This window comes from Lepidochelys olivacea (genome assembly GCF_965140295.1).
Source record: "Lepidochelys olivacea isolate rLepOli2 genome assembly, chromosome: 1".
NCBI lineage: Eukaryota > Metazoa > Chordata > Testudines > Cheloniidae > Lepidochelys > Lepidochelys olivacea.
In genome coordinates, this window is record NC_140411.1 from 153,412,251 (window position 1) to 153,435,251 (window position 23,001).

The following is a 23,001-nucleotide window of genomic DNA, read 5'->3' on the forward strand; positions in this document are numbered from 1 at the left end:
AATGTCTTCTAATAGGTCAAAAATTAAACAATGTAGAATAAAGTGCTCTGGTCCTGAAGTTTCTGTGATGAACGTAATTTTTTGATCCAATAAAGGTTATCTTGTAAAATAGTATGGAAGGCAGTAAGAGGATGAATGTAATGTTGGGGAGGGATATGAGAAATCAGCACTACTCCCTGAATTTTGGGACACTTGCCAGGACAGATCCATAGTTTCCAAAATATCTCTGCACCTGTAATAACATGCTTTATTTATAAAACAATACAAGATGGAGGAAGAAGTATAGTAGTAAGCTGCTATCTATGATGATCTGATCCTACCAAAGGTAAATGCAGCCAAGGCAAACCATCTTTATTTTTGGTAGAAACAAAATGAAGTAACTTTACAACAATCAATATTTTAAAATTGTTTAGTGAGCTTTTCCATAGTGGAACTCCACCAAACCTAGTTACACCGAATAAGATAACACTTCGTATCTTTGCTGTATTTGAAGATAAAAAGACTAACAAAGTTAATGGCTATTAGGAATATTATTCCAGTCATGGTAGCTACAGCTTATAACATTAATGGGATAGAAGCTATCCCAATGTTTTTACCCATCCACATCTTGCCCTAAACCAAATAATCTTTCTTAATTTACTTTATTATATATCTGAAATTCAGTGCACCATGCAAATGTTTTCATACTATACCTGCCTCCTAGACAAATGCAATATTCTAGCGCTTAACTCTATTTGTGCTCATATAAAGGCTGAATTCTATTTTATTTATGCCTGCCAAGCATTGGATTTTGAATTAGCATTGTGTATTCTAGATGTATGTAGGTTCTAACTTTTGGAGCCTTGTAGCAATTTCCAATACAGTTTGAAGAACCAGGGTTGTTATAACTTTTTTTTTTTTTTTTAAGGACGTATTTGCCATTTGACCAAATCAGAGTGACTGTGAAAAATAATTAAAAATAAATAAATCAGAATTGCATAAAATTGAAGCAGTGCTTTCAAAGTCCATGTTAAAATGCAAAGCAGATTTACCGCAACTATTAGATAGTTACTGAATATCTTTAGAATAGGTAGTAAATAAGAAAAAAATCTTTAAGTGTTGTTTGAGATATGCCACAACTTAAAATGGCTGCCACTCAGTGGCAGTAACAACTTAGATCTTTTTATAATCAGTACAAATACTTGAAAATTTACATAATTTATGCATTAACTAAAATATAGGCCCCAATCCTGCAATTGCTTACATTTACAAATAATTTTATGAATCCTGTGAATGTCTCATGTAAGTCAATAGGATTGCTCAGATCAGTGAACTGAGCATGTGTGTGAATGTCTGCAAGATGGAGGCCTTAGCTATGTCACTAATTTTTAACTATTTTATACTTATTACTCCATAGTTATTACACAATTTTAGACTTGGAGTATAGGCAATACTTTATAAATATAATATAAGGATATGTTCTGTATCATGTATTTGTGCTTAGAGAGAATAAGGCTCTTTTAAAAACGTGGGCATCTCGTACCTACACAAACTCATTTATTTAGCTCTACAGGATTGACTACTCAAAGTTTAAAGCAAGGCCCAACTCTAATTCTACTGAGGTCAACGGGTGTAGAATTGGGTCCTTTGTTAGGAAAGACAACTACTTAAACTGGATCAGGAATGTGCAAGGTGCTCACGTCATGAATTTTCCTACATTCTTCTAGTCACTGAACCAATCATGTTAGGTCAGATTAAACTAGTTTTATAATTTGGTGAATTCTTCTTAAGCAATATGCATTGAGTGCTAATATGAACCATGCACCCAATCATGTTTCCACTTAATTCAATGACAATGTTCCAAATGGTATTTGAAAAAAGATCATACCCTTTAAAAGAACAAGAGTCCACTGAAGAAATAAATGCTTTGGCATGATGAAGTCATTTTGTTCCCCAAGCAGAAAAGCATAAATGTATAAGTTGTTTGGGCTTTTACGCTTGATCAGGTAACTGTGGTGTTCATACAGCATCCATGCATAATATAGAAATCGCCTTGTTTAATCAGATATGAGGCACTCATACTTATCATTCAACACAAGGAATGTTGTAAATGTAATAAATTCCTAGTCTGTTCCCAACTGCATTTTAATCTGGCTGTTTCTTAATACTTGTATCCTTTCATCTCCCTTCTGCTGATTAGATTACTCCATCTCTCTGTGAGTAAAGTGTCAGTTTGCCTACGGCTACACTGCAGGTGAAGGCGTTATTGTAGTGTGGGAAGGCATGCCTGTGTTGTTTTTTTTAATCTAGCTAGTACGGATAACAATAGTGTAGACATGGTGGCACAGGTTTCTGTATTGGCTAGCAACCTGAGCACATACCCGGGCTCACTCATGGGTTTGTATTTAGGCAGCTAGCCAGTGCAGTCACATCTATACTATTGTGCTGCCTAGATTAAGGCAAGCATGGGTATGCCTACCTGTGCTAGTCACACCTTCACTTGAATTACAGATGTAATCTTTTGACCCAAATATCCATATTTTCATTTGATCTCTAATATCATGGCATCTCCAGTTTAACATATCATCAATCTGGAATATTTAAATTGCTAAAATTTGCTAAAGAAAAGCCAGCTGTCACAAGTTAAATTGAAAGAATTTGCTCAGAATGTACACTTTGTGTAGTGGACTTTACAGCATGTTCATACCTTTTTCTTTAGTGCACAAACAGTATTATATAATGGCAATATGCTTTGAGATTTTGATACTTTCTGATCTTAAAGGCTTTGGTGTAACTTAATATTTGTACTCCAGTCAGCTACAGGACAACAGCAATGGCAAAAACATTGACAATGCAGTTCATAGTCCGGTTTTCCCATCTCACTGTGCAGGTACCTAAAAGATAATTAAAAAAAGATCAGAACATAAACTTGCTCCCCATACCATCTCTGTTAAATTCCATTACATTTCACTGCAAAAGACCAGAAATTTAGAATAAAAAAACCTCTCACCTCTCAGCTGAGAGGAAATGTAATAGGAATTTGTAATCCTCTCCATAAAGATGAATTTACTCTTACCTTTTTCTCTTTGGATTACAGAAACTAATACCATCAAAACTGCATCAAACTTACACACACTACTATTTACTAATAAACTTAGTTTTAAATAGGATAAAAACTCCAATATAATATAACAAATTAAGTTCTCTCTATAAACCTGGAGAAAAAATAGCTTTTCCTTCAACTTTTGATTCTGCAGCTAAAGAGACGAGAAATGTAAATAGTTATGGGGTGTAAGAGTGGAGTGATAAGCTCTGATTAATGACTTCCTCCTGTCCTCATGAACTAATAATTTTCCTGATGTCAGAGAATCATTTCTTGTTCTTCCTTATCAGTCAACATATAGCGTTTGATAGTTACTTAAGCTCAAAGCTTACCTGGCACAGTCACAGGGAGAGAAGATTGGTTCAGAATGAATTTTTAAAAACATTGATTTAAGAAAGTCCTTGGCACCCTGCCAACAAGGAATTCCCCCTACCTCCATGTTCAGCCAATGAATCAATACTTTCAAATCCTTTTAGGCTCTTTTGTATGTAAAAGAATCTTCCATGGCAAAATAAGAATAGACTCATACTACACTTATGACATTAAGAACATAGATAAGAAAATGTGGTTTTATTTACATGGACATAATGGGAAATCAGAAAAAGAAGCTGCTGCTCTGACATTTCTAAAGCCACCAATATATACATACCCCAATACAAACTCTGACCTGAATGTACTTATTTATTAGAACCTATTTTCTAAATAATGACTCAACTCAGTCTTGTGTTTTAAATGCAGCCTTTTAACCTTTTTTTACAACAGAATCCTGGTGCCTCATTTTAAGTCCTTTCTACAGTACTTGAAGAAACTGTCTTGGCAGGCTTGAAAGCATTCTAATAATCTTACCACACCACATTGTGAACTGAAATGGGGGCACTTGGAAATAATGCAGAAGTTAATAAAATAAAGGAACATGCAACTGACTGCAAGAAAGAAATAAAAGCTATAATAACATTAGTCAAAGTATTTCTGCTTTAGCTTAAAAAAAAAGCCAATTCTTTATTCGTGCCAGCTTCTCTTAGAGTAGGGCAGTCCACTTATAATAAGTAGGCAGACATTCAGGATTGCAAATTTACATTTAGAGCACACACTACTAATTAAATCAGTGTCCCTACAATTGAAGATCTTCTATGGGGATTAATTTGCACAATCTTTCTTTCATACTGAAGATAGCTCCACTGGTATTGCTAATTTTGTCATACCCCAGTGTTCTCCATCCATCTATTATTCATTCAATCCGGGGTGTATCTGTTGAAAATGCATAAAAGGCTTCCAGTTCTGGATTTGGTGGCTTTTTGTAATCAACCCTTCAAACTGCTAAAAATACTATTTGTAACACAGCTGAGCAACAGGTAGCACATTCACTGTCTTATTTGACTTGAATCTGAATGAGGGAAACTTACCATCAGTTGTGGTGTCCCAAAAGCACGAGCTTGCTGTGTGGAGACCAGCTCCACTCTTCTGCATCACTGCACAGGTTACTGAAGGACAGAGTAATAAAATCAGTTTTTTTCATTAATAAAACAAGACTGATGAATCTGCTGACCACGTGAAACTACCATCATGAAACATATACTGTAATTGGAAGCCTCAAAACACAGCCAAGACACATTCATTTAGTAACAACACAAGAATGGCAGCCTCTTCCCTTTATGTATTTGTTATATCACACTGTTGCATACAAGCTCTCATTTTACTGTCCTGCAAGCCTTCAGTTACCTTCTAACTAGGTCTCAAAACCAGGAAAGCTATTATGCAACACTCCTTTAAAAATCTTAATTCTAAGATTTTTAATATGAAGTCTACTGCAAGTGTCTAAATACTGATCTCTCATTTTTGGAGTAATTGTTTAGATATCTTCTAGGCTAGGCAGTAGCACAGATAGTGGCAGTGAAGACATGGCTGAGTACATAGCCACTGATTTCAGGTTCAGCCATGCCGCTGCTACCGTGGCTACACTGCTATTTATACTCATGCTAGCTCTCTGAGAGCTAGCATGAGTATGTATACACAAGCAGAGGAATCACACCCCTAGCTCACAGTGTAGACATAACCCTAGTGGTATGTAAATAACTCCTTTCCCAGAAAGCTCATTTGTATGACTAAATTCCCTTATTATTTTTTAAAATATTTAGAATTAATTTGCACTTGAAGGCACAGCCATTCACTAAGCTGGTGTGAAGGCACAATGTCCCACTGCGAGCTGCAGGAGGAATTGTGCCTGACACAGATGGTGCTTTTTGGAACTCCTCTGAGCAGAAGCAGCATGTAGTCTTACACCATCTTTTAAGTGGGTGCAGCATCTAGCATGGTCCAGCTGCCTTTGAAGAAGCAAGTGCCAGCAGCAGCACGAGCTGGAAGGAGTCCTTGCACCCCCTCCAGACTCCAGCGAGAAACTGTTGAATTGGAATTCATTTGCAAATTGGATACAATTAACTTAGGCTTGAATAGAGACTGGGAGTGGCTAAGTCATTATGCAAGGTAACCTATTTCCCCTTGTTTTTTCCTACTCCCCCCCAGACGTTCTTGTTAAACCCTGGATTTGTGCTGGAAATGGCCCACCTTGATTATCATACACATTGTAAGGAGAGTGATCGCTTTAGATAAGCTATTACCAGCAGGAGAGTGGGGTGGGAGGAGGTATTTTTTCATGCTTTGTGTGTATATAAAAAGATCTTCTACACTTTCCACAGTATGCATCTGATGAAGTGAGCTGTAGCTCACGAAAGCTTATGCTCAAATAAATTGGTTAGTCTTTAAGGTGCCAAAAGTCCTCCTTTTCTTTTTGTGAATATAGACTAACACAGCTGTTACTCTGAAACCTGTCATAAATGTCTAAGTGATTAAGCGCAAACACAATGAAATAATACAGACATTTTCTCAGTTCCTAATCACAAGGCAGAGGGGAAGGGGGGTTACAGTACAGGAGAAAACTAAGAGGGTACGTTTTTAAACTTCGAAGTACCCCCTAGCTTGAAAACAAATTCTTCCCAGCAATTACTTATCTGAATTGTATAAGGGAAAGTATGGATACTGGTACTTACCAATGTATTTGTATGTTTTTCCTAGTTTTACCAGATGTGTTAAAGATTGCTCCACTATAGTTGCAGTCCACTGATTGACTTTGTTGTGATTGTAATCTACCTTGCCCAAAATCCCTTCTATGCACTACAAATAGAGAAAAATCAATTGCACTAGTAATACATCAATATGAAATGTCTCAAAACAAACCATGTTTAATAGAGTAACTCCAAATATTTACTAAACAATCCCAGAACACTTGCAGGGCAACTGAGTATCTTAGAATAACCATTTGAAATCAATTTAGCTCACTGCATATCAGTTGCTGAATTGGGAAATAAAATGTAACTCAGAATCCATAGATGCTGGGAGATTTACTATATATTCGTCTGTCTAGCTCAAAGGTACAACTGATGTGGTAAAGTGAAGCTGTCAGCAGAAATGTATTGCAGAAAAAGACTTAAATAGTTAAGACTGCAACATGACTTCTGTTTAAAAGTCAAGCTTTCTTAAAAATCGACATGCTTAGTTCGATTCTTTTGAAAGCTGGTGTGCCTCAGGAGAGCACAGATCATAATTTGAAGTAATTTGAGGAAAAAATAGCCATTTTTGTTTCTAGCTTTTTTTTTTTAAAAAACAGAGCTAGGGACCAAACTATTGATGTGATGTGGGTCAAAATGGTTTCAATCTGTTTTATCAAGGTAGTGCATGGCACCCTTTAAGTGAGAAAGGGTGCATGGGAACCCAAATTGCGAAAGGTGGTATTTAAAAACATGTTCAAGACCCTTGCACAGATGTGTTGCCTGAAAGGATTACAGCTAACATGCACCAATAAAGGGGGGAAAAGTGAGAGGGTTATTATGCAGCTACTTTATGCTTGCCCAGAGCATTTATGTCCGCACGTTCCTTTGAACCAGACGTTTCTCGTCTGAACCTTTGTACACCGACACAATAAAGATTTAATAACTCATGTTGCTAGCTACAAGATGTCTTTTGTGTGTTTTTATTTTATGGGGAGGTTTTATTGTGCTTGCTGTTAGGTCAGCCGGCAACCTAACCAAAGTTTTGTTATATCAGGTGGGGAGGAGACAGAACTTTGGGGCAGGGGAGGGGTTGCAGCTCCGAGGGGGCAGCAAAGGAGCAAGAGGTAACTCCCTGATCTTGGGGGCAGGTTAATGTGGTTTCCAAAGACACAGCATGGACGTTTGGAACTAACAGTGCAGGTACCTTGACTGCTGAGAGAAAAGGAATGCGTGTTGCCAGAGTTGTCAACATGCGGATTCTGGACAATTCCTGGATCACAAGGTTGCAGAAGTTTCCCAGACAGCAAGGTGTACACCATGAGAAGGTTGATTTGGGTTGAGACAGGTGCCCTGCACTGGCATTGTGTTTTGCAACCAGCGATTTGAGGCTGTGATTTACCTGACACTGTGGCAATTGACTTGGATGGAAATGATCTGGCTCTTATTCCTGGTGTTCATCTCATACAATGTATAAGAGCAGATTTGAACCACATCAGAGATGTGTGTCCAGGGACTGTGATAGTTTTCTGATTTGTCTGAGTGTCTGCATAATTGCTACAGCAATAAGATGAAAGCTATGAATAAGTGTTGGAAGAAGATTAATCAGAAAAATGGATGGTTCATGGCTGACCAAAAAATGTCTACTGTATTGCACAGAAATATTACGATCTCTGAAACCTCACTGTTTTGGAAGCTTGGGTACTTTTACTGGATGGGGTCAGAGGATCTTTCTCTCAAACATAAAACTGTCTGTATTTTGGAATAGAAAAACATTTCTCTTGCTGGCCCTGCTACAAACTCCACCCTTCAACCATTCTGAAACCTGAACAGAAACACCATCCCACTGTAACACAGTTTGTTTTTAACTCCAGGCACTGCAAATGAGTTGGGTTATGAGGGGATGGTGGGGGGGGGGGGGAAGTAACAGCAATAGAAACTTTTGTATACCAGGGTGTGAAGACTTCAGGGAGATGTTCCCATCACCACAAGTAGGGTATACTGGGTACAGTAGTGGGGAGGGGGCCTGGTTACAGGGGGGAAATGTAGTGAATAGGTCAGGGATATGGCTAGGGAGGCGTGCCACAGCAGGTCTAGTGGGGTCCAGTTGGGGTGTGCATGTGGGGGGATGGGAATGGTAGGATAGTGGTGGGCTGGCTGACTTGGTATGCAAATTGTGGGATATGTGTACAACTGCCTAAATGACTACTAACCCTACCACCAACATATCTTTTCCTGTTAAAAAGACTAGGAAATTCAATAGTAAAAGACTAGGAAATTCAATAGTAAAAAACTAACTCTGTATTAGTATTGTTTACTTTGTGGTAGATAGTCCCCTTCCAGAACACTCAGTGGAGCAAAACTCAAACATCTGAAAACTAGGAAATGCAATTAAGGTTGACCATGCAACCTTAACTGTGCCCTCTTTCAGAAATAATCCAATATGCCTCATTAACACATGTAACTTTTACTATGCCACCCTAAGAATTGTTGAAATGTACAAGCTTTTACAATCCACTGACTAATCCCCAGGAATCCAGCTAACATTATGAAAGGACAAAGTGGGGGAGGGGGACAAAGATTGTCCAATGCCACTTTCTATCTACCCTCTTCAAGCAATGCCCCAGTATGCACATATAACATACTCATTAGGAATGTAAAAGCGGTTAAAAAAGTAACCATGTGACTAATTAAAATTGTATCGGTTACACGGTTAAATGTTTAACCGAGGAACTAGGGGTGCAGGGGGTGCTGCAGCACCGCCACGTTTTACACAGGGCCCGGCCATGTGCTGGAATCCTGTGCGGGGGGGGGGGTGAGTTTAATCATTAATGGAAACCAATAAAACAGATAATGCTTATCGGTTACCTGGTTAAACTTTTACATCCCTAATACTCACACTGGGCTTTGGCACTGTAAGATTCAGGAGGTTCCAGATCCTGGTCTAAACTCATACACTTAGCCAATTCCCCAGAAAGAATACCACATGTATATAAGAACCACTTCACAGGCTTTTACAACTCACAGGATACCATCTCAAACATACTTTCACTTAACCATCATTAAAGCATTAAAATCCTTTCATTCTACCATGTCATGTTCTGCTGACAATATCCTTTGTGATAAAAGTCCTTTACCAACATAATCTACACAATGATGCATACTGCATCCCGAAGGTGCGCATACACCTCTTCCCTCTCCTCATTCATGAGACAGTGGAAAGCATAGATCTCTTCTTATCACAATCACAGCTCTGTCATACACCTCAAAGTAATCCATAGATCTCCCAAATACATCTCTACCAAGCAGAGCTAATTACGGTCGCCAACATTCAGTACAGCTACACCTGACACGGACCACACTCATTTTTCCTAGAGTGCATGTTGATAATAAATGCTTAGACTGCTCTCCCAGCTCACTACTGACAATAATACCTTTTGTAATAAAACGCCTGTGCCCTGTAAAGCGTATAATGTGCAATTCTGCACTGAAATAATGCATACCGTATTCTGCAGGTATACATGCAGCTCATGCACAAAGGGTGAAAAACAAAGATCTCCTCAAATTACAATCAAAGCTTTACTACGCACTTCAAAATAATCCAATCATCATCATATCCCGAACACACCTTTACCAAACAGGCCCAATGAGTGCCTCCACCCTTTAGCACAGATACACAAAACACACTGACTGCACCTGAAGTGTATACAAATAACTCCCATTGGCTACTGCCAGCTCCAGGGAAACATAGGGAAGGTGGCGTGTGCAATCATTTTTTTTCTTTTTGTCCTTTAATAGTGTTAGATTGAGTTCTGTGGGTGAGAATGAATGAGTTGTGAAAGGAGGCAAAGAATGGGTATTTCAGCAACTGTGGGGTTGGCAGAGTAAAGGTAAATTATTTGGGTATATTGGGGCATTGCTGAAAGAGGGCAGTGTTAAGGTCTAATGCCTGGGCAACCTTAACTCTTCTGAAAACCAGGAAATACAGTTGGAGTTTTGCTCAACTCAGCGTTCTGCAAGAGGATCACATACCACCCAGCAACCTTAACGTGGTTTTTTGCCATTAAATATGTTCTAACAATTTTGTCAAGTGAACATCTGAGTTTATTTCACAGTGAGAGAACTAAAATTTCCCATTACTCCTACTGATAGACTGTGGCTGCCTGGAATGCTGAGGTGTCACTGCTTTTGTTTTGAAGTGCAGTATTGGTTCCTAAATGCTACTAGAACGTAAAAAAAAAAACCTTTCAGTAAAGTAACATATCCAATGGAAACAATACACATTGGTTTAACCCAACAGGGTAAACTTAAAATGGTGAAAAACTGAAAGCATTCTCTGTAAATTTAATCCCTTCTAATTCTTATTAAATTGCAACCTCTGTCATAAAGGAATCAAGTCATGTGAATTCACATGTTGAGACTAAATATAATATTGACCAATCTTAAATTGGAAAGAAATTAACATCTGAAAAAGGTCTATATAATTAAATGAGACAGTGTACAATTTTTAGAGCCAGTGATGTAAACCCCATGCTCTCAACTCCCAATGAAGTTATTTAGGAGGCCTATGCCCGGAGAACAAGCAGGATCAAACCCCTTAGCTAGTTTTGATCAACCTTTATATACCGTGCAACTTACAGGAAGAAAGCCAGGGCTGTTGGCTTCCATTTATTACTTTATATTGTTTTATGAATGTTTATTCAAAATAAATCTTCTCAAGATTTCTAGTCTTTTTAGAGCTGCATTAATGCTAGACAACAGTATGGTAGCTTTAGATAACTTTTGAAATGGGGGATGGATACCTGGCTTAATTCCCTGTATTAGATGCCCCCCCCAACAAAAAAGTGTACAGTATTTGTCCTTACCTTGAAAGGCTGTGTAAAGAGCTGAACGGTTTATCTGACATTGTTTTTGTGCTTGCTGTGCATACTGGAACAGTTTTTTGAAATGTGCAGTTTGACAGGACACGCAGAGGCTGCAAAGTCCTTCAGGGAATCTCATTTTAATACACTATCTCCTACAGAACTCCACAGGACCTGTAAGCAATAGGCTCTGCACTATTCAGTTGCTGGTTGCCATGGTGTTACATTTAACAAATTCTATTACAGACTATTCATCATAGCCTACTTTCCCTTGTATAAAAAGGCACTAAAATCTGTCTTCAAAACTAATTCCAAAATTATATTTAATAAATAAATATGCATGTATGCTAAAAGTGTGAAAGTATCACTGAAAGTGACCTGCAGCTTTTTCTAGATATTGTATTTCAGTCAAGTCACTAAAATTGTTAAACATAGCCTACCTCCTTAACGATGTTGTGGGCTTCCTCAGCATTGAAGGTCATCTATAATTTAAAAAGTTAAAAGTATAATCAGTTACTTATAGCATTTCATATTATTCTGGGGAGAAAAGAAATACTTGGATCTAGTTTTCCTTACCCCAACTAGAAAAGGCATAGGACAAGCACCACATCCAGGTAAACTGTATTTTAAACCCAAATTAGATCAAAAGTAGTTTTAAAAATACCTCCACATTCTCCAACACAACACAGCTGCCATCTGGCATTAATCCCTGTCCTACAACCCCCTCAAAAAGAAGTTTTAAAAGATGAGGCCTGGATACCAGGGTCCAAGCTCATTTTTCCCTATCCTAAAAGATTCTTATACCATGCCTCTTGGCATGGCTTACATATCATGAATATCCACCAGAACAAAAGACTGAACTGAACTCCCTTCATAGGGATCCCAAGCCCGCTCCCACTGAAATGAGGATTCCTACTGACAAATTTTAACAGAAAACCATAAAACAGGGGATTGCAATCCTAGTACTAAAACTGCTGACTGTTTTATAGGCACTAGAATGCCAAGTCACTTATTCAGAATTTTTTTTTTCCCATTTAAATCATCAGTCTTCTCTGCATTTGTCTCCTGGTTTTCCCTTCTCATCTTTGTTATTTTTCTTCTCTGTTGCCTTCCCTCCATTAGTTTATTCCACATGTTACTTTCTCCCTCCACTCCCCCACATGCTTTACCTAATATATATCACTTTGGTGTTGGGTGCTGTCTTTACAGACAGAAAGATGCATAGTAGTCTACCCAGTGAGAAAGTACTAATTCTCATAATTTTCACTTTGTTCTAGTGGTTCCTAGAAGTGGAGAGGTGTGGTTGAATAGAATAAATCTGGTTAGTTTAATTCTTCTACTTTGGCTGGGGAACAACATGGCAAAATGAAATAAATAAGGTCTTGTCATTCACTTTACTGTTCTTAGAGTGAGCCCAGAAGTTTTTTTTGCATTTCTTGTCAAAGAACTCTGTGATTTGTGCTTTGGGGCACCCCCACGAACATGATACAGTTCTGTGGTGACCTAGAATCCTATTTTCGACGTCTCCGACTCAAGGGATATTTCCAACACACCTCTGAACAACATACTAATCCACAGAGACCTCCCTACCAACACTACAAAAAGAAGGATTCTAGGTGGACTCCTCCTGAAGGTCAAGACTTCTACATAGAGTGCTTCCGCCGACGTGCATGGGCTGAAATTGTGGAAAAGCAGCATCACTTGCCCCACAATCTCAGCCGTGCAGAACACAATGCCATCCACAGCCTCAGAAACAACTCTGACATCATAATCAAAAAGACTGACAAAGAAGGTTGTCATCATGAATAGGTCGGAATATGAACAAGAGGCTGCTCGGCAGCTCTCCAACACCACTTTCTACAAGCCATTACCCTCTGATCCCACTGAGAGTTACCAAAAGAAACTACAGCATTTGCTCAAGAAACTCCCTGAAAAAGCACAAGATCAAATCCGCACAGACACACCCCTGGAACCCTGACCTGGGATATTCTATCTACTACCCAAGATCCATAAACCTGGAAATCCTGGGCGCCCCATCATCTCAGGCATTGGCACCCTGACAGCAGGATTGTCTGGCTATGTAGACTCCCTCCTCAGGCCCTATGCTACCAGCACTCCCAGCTACCTTCGAGACACCACTGACTTCCTGAGGAAACTACAATCCATCGGTGATCTTCCCGAAAACACCATCCTGGCCACAATGGATGTAGAAGCCCTTTACACCAACATTCCACACAAATATGGACTACAAGCCGTCAAGAACACTATCCCCGATAATGTCACGGCTAACCTGGTGGCTGAACTTTGTGACTTTGTCCTTATCCATAACTATTCACATTTGGGGAGAATGTATACCTTCAAATGAGGGGCACTGCTATGGGTACCCACATGGCCCCACAGTATGCCAACATTTTTATGGCTGACTTAGAACAACGCTTCCTCAGCTCTCATCCCCTAATGCCCCTACTCTACTTGCGCTATATTGATGACATCTTCATCATCTGGACCCATGGAAAAGGAGCCCTTGAGGAATTCCACCATGATTTCAACAATTTCCATCCTACCATCAACCTCAGCATGGTCCAGTCCACACAAGAGATCCACTTCCTGGACACTACAGTGCTAATAAACATGGTCACATAAACACCACCCTATACCGGAAACCTACTGACTGCTATTCCTACCTACATGCCTCCAGCTTTCACCCTGACCACACCACACGATCCATTGTCTACAGCCAAGCTCTGCGATACGACCACATTTGCTCCAACCCCTCAGAGACAAACACCTACAAGATCTCTATCAAGCATTCTTACAACTACAATACCCACCTGCGGAAGTGAAGAAACAGATTGATAGAGCCAGAAGAGTTCCCAGAAGTCACCTACTACAGGACAGGCCTAACAAAGAAAATAACAGAACGCCACTAGCCGTCACCTTCAGTCCCCAACTAAAACCCCTCCAATGCATTATTAAGGATCTACAACCTATCCTGAAGGATGACCCAACACTCTCACAAATCTTGGGAGACAGGCCAGTCCTTGCTTACAGACAGCCCCCCAACCTGAAGCAAATACTCACCAGCAACCACATACCACACAACAGAACCACTAACCCAGGAACCTATCCTTGCAACAAAGCCCGTTGCCAACGGTGCCCACATATCTATTCAGGGGACACCATCACAGGGCCTAATAACATCAGCCACACTATCAGAGGCTCGTTCACCTGCACATCCACCAACGTGCCAGCAATGCCCCTCTGCCACGTACATTGGTCAAACTGGACAGTCTCCACGTAAAAGAATAAATGGACACAAATCAGATGTCAAGAATTATAACATTCATAAACCAGTCAGAGAACACTTCAATCTCTCTGGTCACGCGATTACAGACATGAAAGTTGCGATATTACAACAAAAAAACTTCAAAACCAGACTCCAGCAAGAGACTGTTGAATTGGAATTCATTAGCAAATTGGATACAATAACTTAGGCTTGAATAGAGACTGGGAGTGGCTAAGTCATTATGCAAGGTAACCTATTTCCCCTTGTTTTTTCCTACCCCCCACCCCCCAGACGTTCTTGTTAAATCCTGGATTTGTGCTGGAAATGGCCCACCTTGATTATCATACACATTGTAAGGACAAAAAGAAAAGGAGTACTTGTGGCACCTTAGAGATTAACCAATTTATTTGAGCATGAGCTTTCGTGAGCTAGCTGTAGCTCATGAAAGCTCATGCTCAAATAAATTGGTTAGTCTCTAAGGTGCCACAAGTACTCCTTTTCTTTTTGCGAATACAGACTAACACGGCTGCTACTCTGAAACCTGTCATTGTAAGGACAGTGATCACTTTAGATAAGCTTTTACCAGCAGGAGAGTGGGGTGGGGGGAGAGAAAACCTTTTGTAGTGGTAAACACCCATTTTTTCATGCTTTATGTGTATAAAAAGATCTTCTACACTTTCCACAGTATGCATCGGATGAAGTGAGCTGTAGCTCACGAAAGCTTATGCTCAAATAAATTGGTTAGTCTCTAAGGTGCCACAAGTACTCCTTTTCTTTGTGCGAATACAGACTAACACGGCTGTTACTCTGACACCTTGTCATAAATATCAATAGATAACTAAACCTGTAAGGTTTCCAAAGGTTATTTTTGAAATATAAACATTGTGCTCTAGGAAGATTGTCCCCTTAATCCTTAAAAGGCCACATCCTGAAACTGAAGTTGCGCAGGTGAACCCCTGCTAGTGATATCAATAGGGCTTTGTGCATGGTGCAGGAGGCTGTGCAAGCAGATCCACTTGCAGGAACCAGCCCTAAATGAAATCACTCCCTCTAAAGCCATTTTGCCATTCTCAATTTCTCTGCACTCTTTGAAAGCTCAAGAATTGTGCTAAGAATATATTCTCTTTTTACACAGGAAGACAGCGAGGAAAAAAAACAAACACGTGTGTGGATTTATTCAGCGTGAACTTTATAAACAAACTTCTACACTAGTTTGCTCACCCCACCTCCACATCCCTTCCCCACAGCGACGCTGAAGCCTTCTTGCGGATGATTTTTTCCCTACCTTCTCCCCAGCAACTGAGCGTATGTCTTCTGGTGCAGTAGTGCATCTCGCTCTGCTTCAAACCACTGCCTACTCTGTGTCAAGGGAGCTGCAAGAAGCAGCTGCTGGTACAGCTCTGGCTACCTGCAACTCCCATCCCTGCTAGACCCCAGCCTTGTCCCAGGGTGACTCTCTTCCCAGCAGCAGCCGCCCGGGGCGGAGGGAAGGGGGCTTTCTGGACCAGGGCCCTGCGGCAACGCGCAGCGCCAAGCGCAGGGGATTAAATGGCTCCCCGTGGGGATGGGCTGCTGAGGGTGCACACGCTGGCTCCTTCCGTTTTCTACAGCCGCCGTTTCTTACCCGCCTTTTCGTGTCGGTCGCTGCTCCCAGCAGCACGGGCCTAGGGGAGGGCGGCTTAATACACCACCCCGGCCGCCGCACGGGGCCCGCTCCGGCCTGCCCCGGGCACCGGGACCGCCCGCGAGGAGGCGGCAGGCCGCGGGGAATACAACACTCGCTGCCGCCCGGCCCCCGGCCCCGGACGGACTCCGGGCTGCTGGACACGGACACGGACAGGCCAGCGACCCGGGCCCGGCTCCCCTGCCCCGGGGGGGAGGGGGCTCCCGCCCGCGCTGGGAGCCCCCCGAGGCCGCTCGCTCAACGCCCGCCCCGCGTCCCCGGCCCCCACCTCGTCGCTGTGGGGGTGAAACTCCTCCATGGCCCGGCTCCGGCGGCGACTCCTCAGCCCGGCGCGGCTCCGGTTCCGCCTCCCCGGCCCCGGCCCGCGGGCCTCCGGCGGCAGCGACCCCTGCCGGGCGCCGCGGGGAGAGCGCCCGCTCGGCCCCCAGCCCTCCTCTCCGGAGGCTCAGCCGGGGCGGGGGCGGGAGAAAGGAGGCTGCTGAAGGTCGGACAGGCCGGCGGCGGCGGCAGCGCCCGCTCCTGCTCTGGAGTCAATGGGCAGGGGGCTGATGCCTGTGGCGAAAGCCCGTCGGCCACGGCCGCCCGGTGCTGCGAGCTCGGCGGGCGACCTGTCCAAAGGGGGGAGAAATGGGCTTGTGTGCTGCTCCCCCCCCCCCCCGCCAGGGCGTAATAAAGGCTGGACAGGGCTTGTGAAATCGGTGTGTGGGGAGGGGGGTTATTTCCTCTTCTGCTTTTACCACAAGAAATATCGAGTCCGGCTCCCCTGGGTTTGCTGGAGAAGCCTTTGAGGTTTCCGGCGCCGCACTGCGGACCGGCGGTGGCCTCCTGGCTCAGGCACCAGGCTGGCACTCAGGAGGTCTGGCTTCTTCTTCTCCTGGCTCCGCCGTTGTCAGAGCTGTGTGGCTTGGGGCAAATTATTAAACTCTCCCTGCTTAAATCTTCCCCGCTGAAAACTGGAGCTAATACTTAGGCACCTTTGTTAAATCACTTTGAGCTCTTGTGGACGAAAAATGCAGTATAAATTCTAAGTATGAGCGTTTGTGCCTCTTCATTAGGGGCTAGGGTGGTGGGATCTTTCCCTGTTAAACCTTGGCGTTAAATAGGAGTTAAAACAGCTTTAAAAACTGCAGGAAAAATCTTTCACCCTCAGTTGCTCAGTTTTCAGGGTTTTTTTTCCCTTGTAACTTCATAATCCCCTCAGTAGTCATAAACAGGGTTTCCAGGTGGACAAAACTAGAATTTTTAGCCTTTAAGAAAGTGGGAAAAAATCCTTTTTCATGTCTTTTTCATATGTCATAAAGCAGCATAAAAGTCTATAGAACCCTTCTCCCTTTGTAGTTCACCTTTAATAGCACCTTGAGTTCTGTGCAGTGACCCTGTTGTAAGGGCAGGAATCTCCCCTGCAACTGGAAAAGAGAATTTGCTTTTATTACTAGTAAATGTTGACAGTGTGCACAATACTGCACAAAACCCAAAGATAGTTTCCTGTGCTAAATAAAATGCCTTTTTGTATTTATATTCCAGTAATAGAGCACCTTTTAATCGTGAAGGGTCTCAGAGCATTTTACAGATTTCAGCTGATAACCGGAGGAATAATTTTTCCCAGTGGTGACTGTACTTTGAAGGTAGAAAAACTGATCAGTTGTTCAGCTGGGCATAGCAGTTCTCCACAACAATATAATAAATGAAGTGAAGAATACCATTTAGAAACTGCAGCTGTCTGTAGGTAGGCAGAATGTAAATGAGAAATTGTCCCTGAGATTTTCTTTTTTCCTGGAATTGGGTGGCATTTCCTTTTTACTCCATAACTGGCATATTTCAGTAATTCTGAAAGACTCTTCTGTGCTGCTGTATGATTGAATATGACCACTTACATCACTGATATTACCACTGTTCTACAATTGCAACAAATCTTTTACAAAGTATGTCATGTAAGTGTCAATCCAGGTATCCTCTTTATATCTGAAGTTATGAATATTGGCCATGGACTTGTATTTTATACATGTGTTATAGTCCTGGGTAACACCTACCAGACAGGATTTACACTGGTACCAGACAGCTATGTAGTGATGGTCCATCAAGGACACTTCACTCTCACAGTGCGCCATCAAAGAAACTCATCCTGCCCAGATAGCTCTTCTTGCCGATGTATCAGTTTCCAAGGGGCCAATGGCCACCTCCTGTGAGTCATCAAAGCATGACCCTGGACTCCATCTTGGACTAGTAATTTTCCATGCACCTGGGCTGTGAGTTTAGTTGGGACAGCAAAATTCCATGCACATGGCGGAGGATATAAAAGGACCCTGACATATCTCCATTTTTGTCTTCATTTTCTCTAGACTGGATTTCTAACAAGGAAGCTCTAAGCAAGGACTGATTACCCCCAACCTGTTTGGGTAATTCCAGGGAGAGAGTTTTGCAAGCTAGCAGTTTATTCCATCATTTCTATGATCCTGATCTATGAACACTGAAAAATCACTTGTGTGTGTATATGATATATTAATCATTTATAACTCTATTTTCTTTTATTATTAAACCTTTAGTTTTTAGTTAGTAAGGATTGGCATCAACATAATTATTGGATAAGATCTGAATTATATATTGACCTGGCTAAGTGGCTGGTCCCTTGGGATTAGAAGGACCCTATATTTGATTAAATTGGTTTTCAGTAACCACTCATCATGAAGTTCAGTGTCTGTGTGGTGAGCCGAGGGCTGGAATGCCTAAGGAGACTGCATTTTTGGCTTCTTTGTTAACCAGTGTGGTGAGACAGAAGTTCACTTTTGTTACTGTCTGGGTATAATCTAATGATAGAATAACCACCAGTTTGGGGTGAGTCTGCTCTATTTCTCAGCAATCTGCCCTGAATGTAGTATTCTCAGCCATGACCCACTGAGGCATGGTGACATCTTCCAAGATGTTTCAGTGAGGCATTTACAATCTCGCTTTAAAAACAACAAAGCCCAATTATTTTTATATCTGCTAGGGAGCCCTGTAATTCTGTAAATGAGACACTTCCTCATGGGAGTAATAACTTTTTTTTTCTTCTGCTTCTAGATTAATTTCTCTGCATGACCTTGTCATGCATCTGATGCAAAGTCACCATTTTACAGACTGGTATTAAAAGTGAATGGCAAGGTAATGTTCTCTAATTGCTGTGTTTAATTGAAAAGGTTAATACTGACATTTACTTTTATTCTTGCACATAATAAAACAATGAATAGCTAATAAATAGGAAGTCACCACTATCTGTTGTTGTTTGAGAGACCGGTTGGGCAACCAGCACAAAATACTGCAAGTTGGAGTACTGAAGTAGTGAGACTTCTCAGTGTTGTAACTTTTGTGATTTATTTTGTTCACAACATAGAAAGACTTAGCCACTGTAACATCATTCTTCTCTTCCCCTAACTCACTCTAATTTGAAAAAGACATTTAGATCTAAGCTCAAGACTGGGAGTCAGGAACTCCTGAGTTCTAATCCTAGTTTTGACTGTGTGATTCCTTAAGAGGGTTGATATATGCCTGCCTACCTCACAGGAGTATTTTGTGGATTAATTTTGCACAGCACTTTGAAAATATAAAAATCACATACCAAATTATTATTTTATTTTTTACTTCAGTCACTTGCCCTGGAACTAGCTTTCAGGTTTGGCATGTGCTGCAGAACAGAGTAGGAGAAGATTGATCAGGAGGGAGAAATCCCTTGTTTAAAACAGATATCATTATGAGCAAGCACAAATGGAAACTGAATAATGAAAAAATACATGAAGGTTATATAGTTTTTCAGCATAACACATTTCATTTTTCTATTGTATCGCAGCACCTCCTTAATGTTTCATGCAATGCTTTCTCAAGACTCCATGCTTTGAAGCTATCTCCAGCAAATCAAAATTTTAGATTTTTTTTTTGAATAAATTGTTACTATGGCAGCTAATGGTAACATTCCATCTTGCTGAATGTAAACTAATAGAAGTTTTCTGTCAGATATAGGTGTAGAATATACACTAGTGAGCCGCATTGCGAAGAAGAAATCAGCAATGTGGAATGGGGATTTACCCCAAGGTTGGAAGAGTTCTTTCACTTTTGAGTCTTTTCAGGATGTAGGAAAATATAAAATTAAAATAGCTTCTAGTTCATCTGTGCTTATCTCTTCCCAACCTACTGAGCCATTGCTATTGGCTTTCCATTGTGTATTTTATTTATCTCAGAGAGATTCATCTTTAAACTAATTTCAACAATCAAAATTCTTCCTCTTGTCATGGAAAATGACTAAATCTGTTACTGATGTCACAAAAACACTTATAAATTGAAAAGAAATATTTTGAGCCCCTGTTCCATGATGTATTGCTTGATCATGCTACTTATTGTTTATTACACTAGAGGGAACTATACGCTGGCAAGTGAAGATGGGTAGTTCAGTATAGTTCTGTCAACTGTAAAAGGAACTGTGCTGAAAGAGACTATGCAGAGGTAGATTCCTGAACTGTTTTTTCATGCACTGCAGACTTTCTTCATTTAAATGCAGAAAAGGAGCATATAAATGCAGAGAATGAACAGAGCAGCTTGAATCTATGATTCTATTAAATCATTCTGGTGATATCAAGTAAATACTTGTTGGGGAAGGATGATGATTTTACACATGGGAGCTGTAGTAATCTGTGAAGAGTCTATGCTGCTTGAGAGGATTCAATGTAATGTCAATGCTAATGCTGCTAAAGTATCAAGGGATAATTTTTATATCACTTTAAAAAAAAGTGTTTATTAAACTGCCAGAGACACAAGCAATAAAATTCTGGCATTAGTCTGTCCTGGCTTTCTTCGCCATGTTTGGGCAGATCCTGTACTACTTACCCAGCCAGAAGTCTAATGAGAATTGTGCCTGCATAAGGAGTTCAGGATCTGGCCCATCATGTATATGTATTGTCAAAAGCTATTTTAATAATATTACAAGAAAACTAGTGGCTTGCTAATTACACCCTGGATAATAAAATACATATTAAATAAGAGAGTTCTTAGTTGAGTCATTCTAGGTATTGGTATCTCCATAGCTGTAAATGATCCCTTTAAAGAGTGTCCTGTATGTGTAGGGTCTTATCTAGACTGGAAAATTGCATCATGTTAGAACACCTGTTGAATGATATGGTGGACCAGTTTACATGAGGTATATGTAGGCATAGGTATTGCATTAGGTATATTCATGAGGTATTGTATGCCCATACAGGTAGTAAGGCTAATGCTCCCAGTTGAGGTATATATGCCCTGTAACAGCATTGCAAATAGGAATTCATATAGGAAAGAAGATTAGGTTGGGAATAGCATAGCTATAAGGATCTTAAGGCAGTTAGCCAAGGTACATCAAATACCATTTAACCATTACAGCAGTCAAGCAGACAAAGGTGGAATAATGATTTTTCACAGGCTTACACATTTCATAGAAAAAAGACTGGGAACTGTTAAGGTTTCTGACAATCAGTCCAGAACCTTATCTGGTTTTTTTTTCTGTGCTTTCTTCATGTCAGCAGGGGAGATAAAGCAGAATCTAAGACTGAGAAATTGCTAGATATTTGGTATAGACATTCAGTGGAACCGTAACATGATCGTTGCCCTTGGCATAGTTTGTGACACCCTTCCGCTCCTGCAGCACTTCTGCGGGGACCATCTTGGTGAATTACATCACAGCAGCATATGTCATTGGTCTTGAATAAGCACCTTCTCTGCCTCCGAATCCCCTATCTCAGTATAATATCAAGAGTCAGAACTGCTTAAAGGGGATGCAGAGTGGATCGCTTTCCAGTTCACTTCCGCACCATATTAGTTCCTCCAAGGCACAGCATAAACTGCAAATCCCAAACCGGGAACAGAAATCCCAACATCCTAATCTAGCCCTTGTGTACACAACACTTATCACCTCTGAGGCCTCCCAGGGCTGGGATGAATCTAAAGGAATGGAATTCAGAAATAGAGGCTAAAACAAAAAGAATGCTGTAATTGCTTCTATGAAAACAGCACTAATGTGGACAATAACTACTTGTTGTTTTCTGTACTCCCCTTTATCCAGAGCTGAGCAGTTGACTGATATGAAAAGGAAGAAACAGAGGTCTAAGGATGTCTGAAGCCCTCCTTACAGACTTTCCAAAAAGCCCTGGAAAACTACTGATATCTGGAAAGTGTTTTTGATGTCTGAAAGAGAAAAAGACAGGCAGCTATCCAGCGACGGCATTGAACTGGCTCGAGACAGTGTTGCCATGACGAAAGATGCTGCGGAGGAAGATAGGGACTCCTGGAGGCAATGATCAGGCAGAACGTTCTGTTGGGTTGCATAGTGAAATTAGGCCAGCAGACAGTCGAGCATCTTCAACCAGAACCAGCCATGTTCTGCAGCCCCTGTATGATCTAGGGTACTGGGAACACCAGCCTATGTTTCCCGCAGTAGACCTGCAGCAGACCTGCAGCCTTGCTCCTAGAGGCCACTCACTTCCCCAGCTTCAGCACTGGGTAGTAAGAACACCACATGGGAGCCCAGCACATCTGCACTATCCAATGCATGTGGCAACTGTGACCCCAATATGCTACCCTAGAAGGCAGAGGGTCTAGAAGAAGCAAAGACAAGATGTTCACCTGCGTGTGAACAGAAGTCCCCTCCCCTGACTTGTTGTGTGTTGCCCTCTTCACCCCACTGTATGTGAAAGACATTTTTTCACTTTAAACCTGTGTTTGATGTTGTTTTAATCACTATGATCAAAGATTGTAACATTTTCTAAGTTTTATTTTTGGTTTTTATTTATTGCAATAATTTGTGCAATAAAAAACATTAAGTACCAAAGTACCTGCAATGGATGGTACACACAACCCACAAATTTTCAACTGAACAGCAGTGTCGTAAGTTTTTATAAAAGCACAGATGGTATAAAATAGAGTACCCAAATGTGCCACTTCCAACATCCATAAAATCAACTTCAATTCTCAAAATTCTCTCCCTTTCCCCCCAAAGCCTCCACAGCTGGATGTACAGCTGCACTCTTTCAGGCACGAAACTCAAAGTAAGA

General features: G+C 41.1%; 1 protein-coding gene and 1 long non-coding RNA gene across 4 annotated transcripts; one reads left to right on the top strand and one right to left on the bottom strand.

Annotated features, from left to right (window-relative positions):
* Positions 1-330: 330 nt before the first annotated feature.
* DYNLT3 (dynein light chain Tctex-type 3) lies at positions 331-16,375 on the bottom strand. Of its 3 annotated transcripts, none has more exons than XM_084614766.1 (5): positions 16,224-16,375; positions 11,426-11,467; positions 6,127-6,250; positions 4,486-4,563; positions 331-2,873 (listed from the first exon to the last, which is right to left on the bottom strand). In XM_084614766.1, the coding sequence occupies exons 1-5, from the start codon at positions 16,251-16,253 to the stop codon at positions 2,797-2,799; spliced, it is 351 nt and encodes a 116-aa protein (XP_084470892.1). In that variant the 5' UTR covers positions 16,254-16,375; the 3' UTR covers positions 331-2,796. The 3 variants fall into 3 exon arrangements, with proteins under 3 accessions (XP_084470892.1, XP_084470894.1, XP_084470893.1); XM_084614768.1 differs by lacking the exon at positions 16,224-16,375 and adding an exon at positions 15,498-15,794; XM_084614767.1 differs by lacking the exon at positions 16,224-16,375 and adding an exon at positions 15,557-15,773.
* Positions 16,376-16,478: 103 nt separating this feature from the next.
* LOC311513143 lies at positions 16,479-22,720 on the top strand. Its single transcript, XR_014709681.1, has 3 exons — positions 16,479-18,438; positions 19,013-19,093; positions 22,014-22,720. It is a non-coding gene; the product is annotated as an uncharacterized lncRNA (long non-coding RNA).
* Positions 22,721-23,001: the final 281 nt, after the last annotated feature.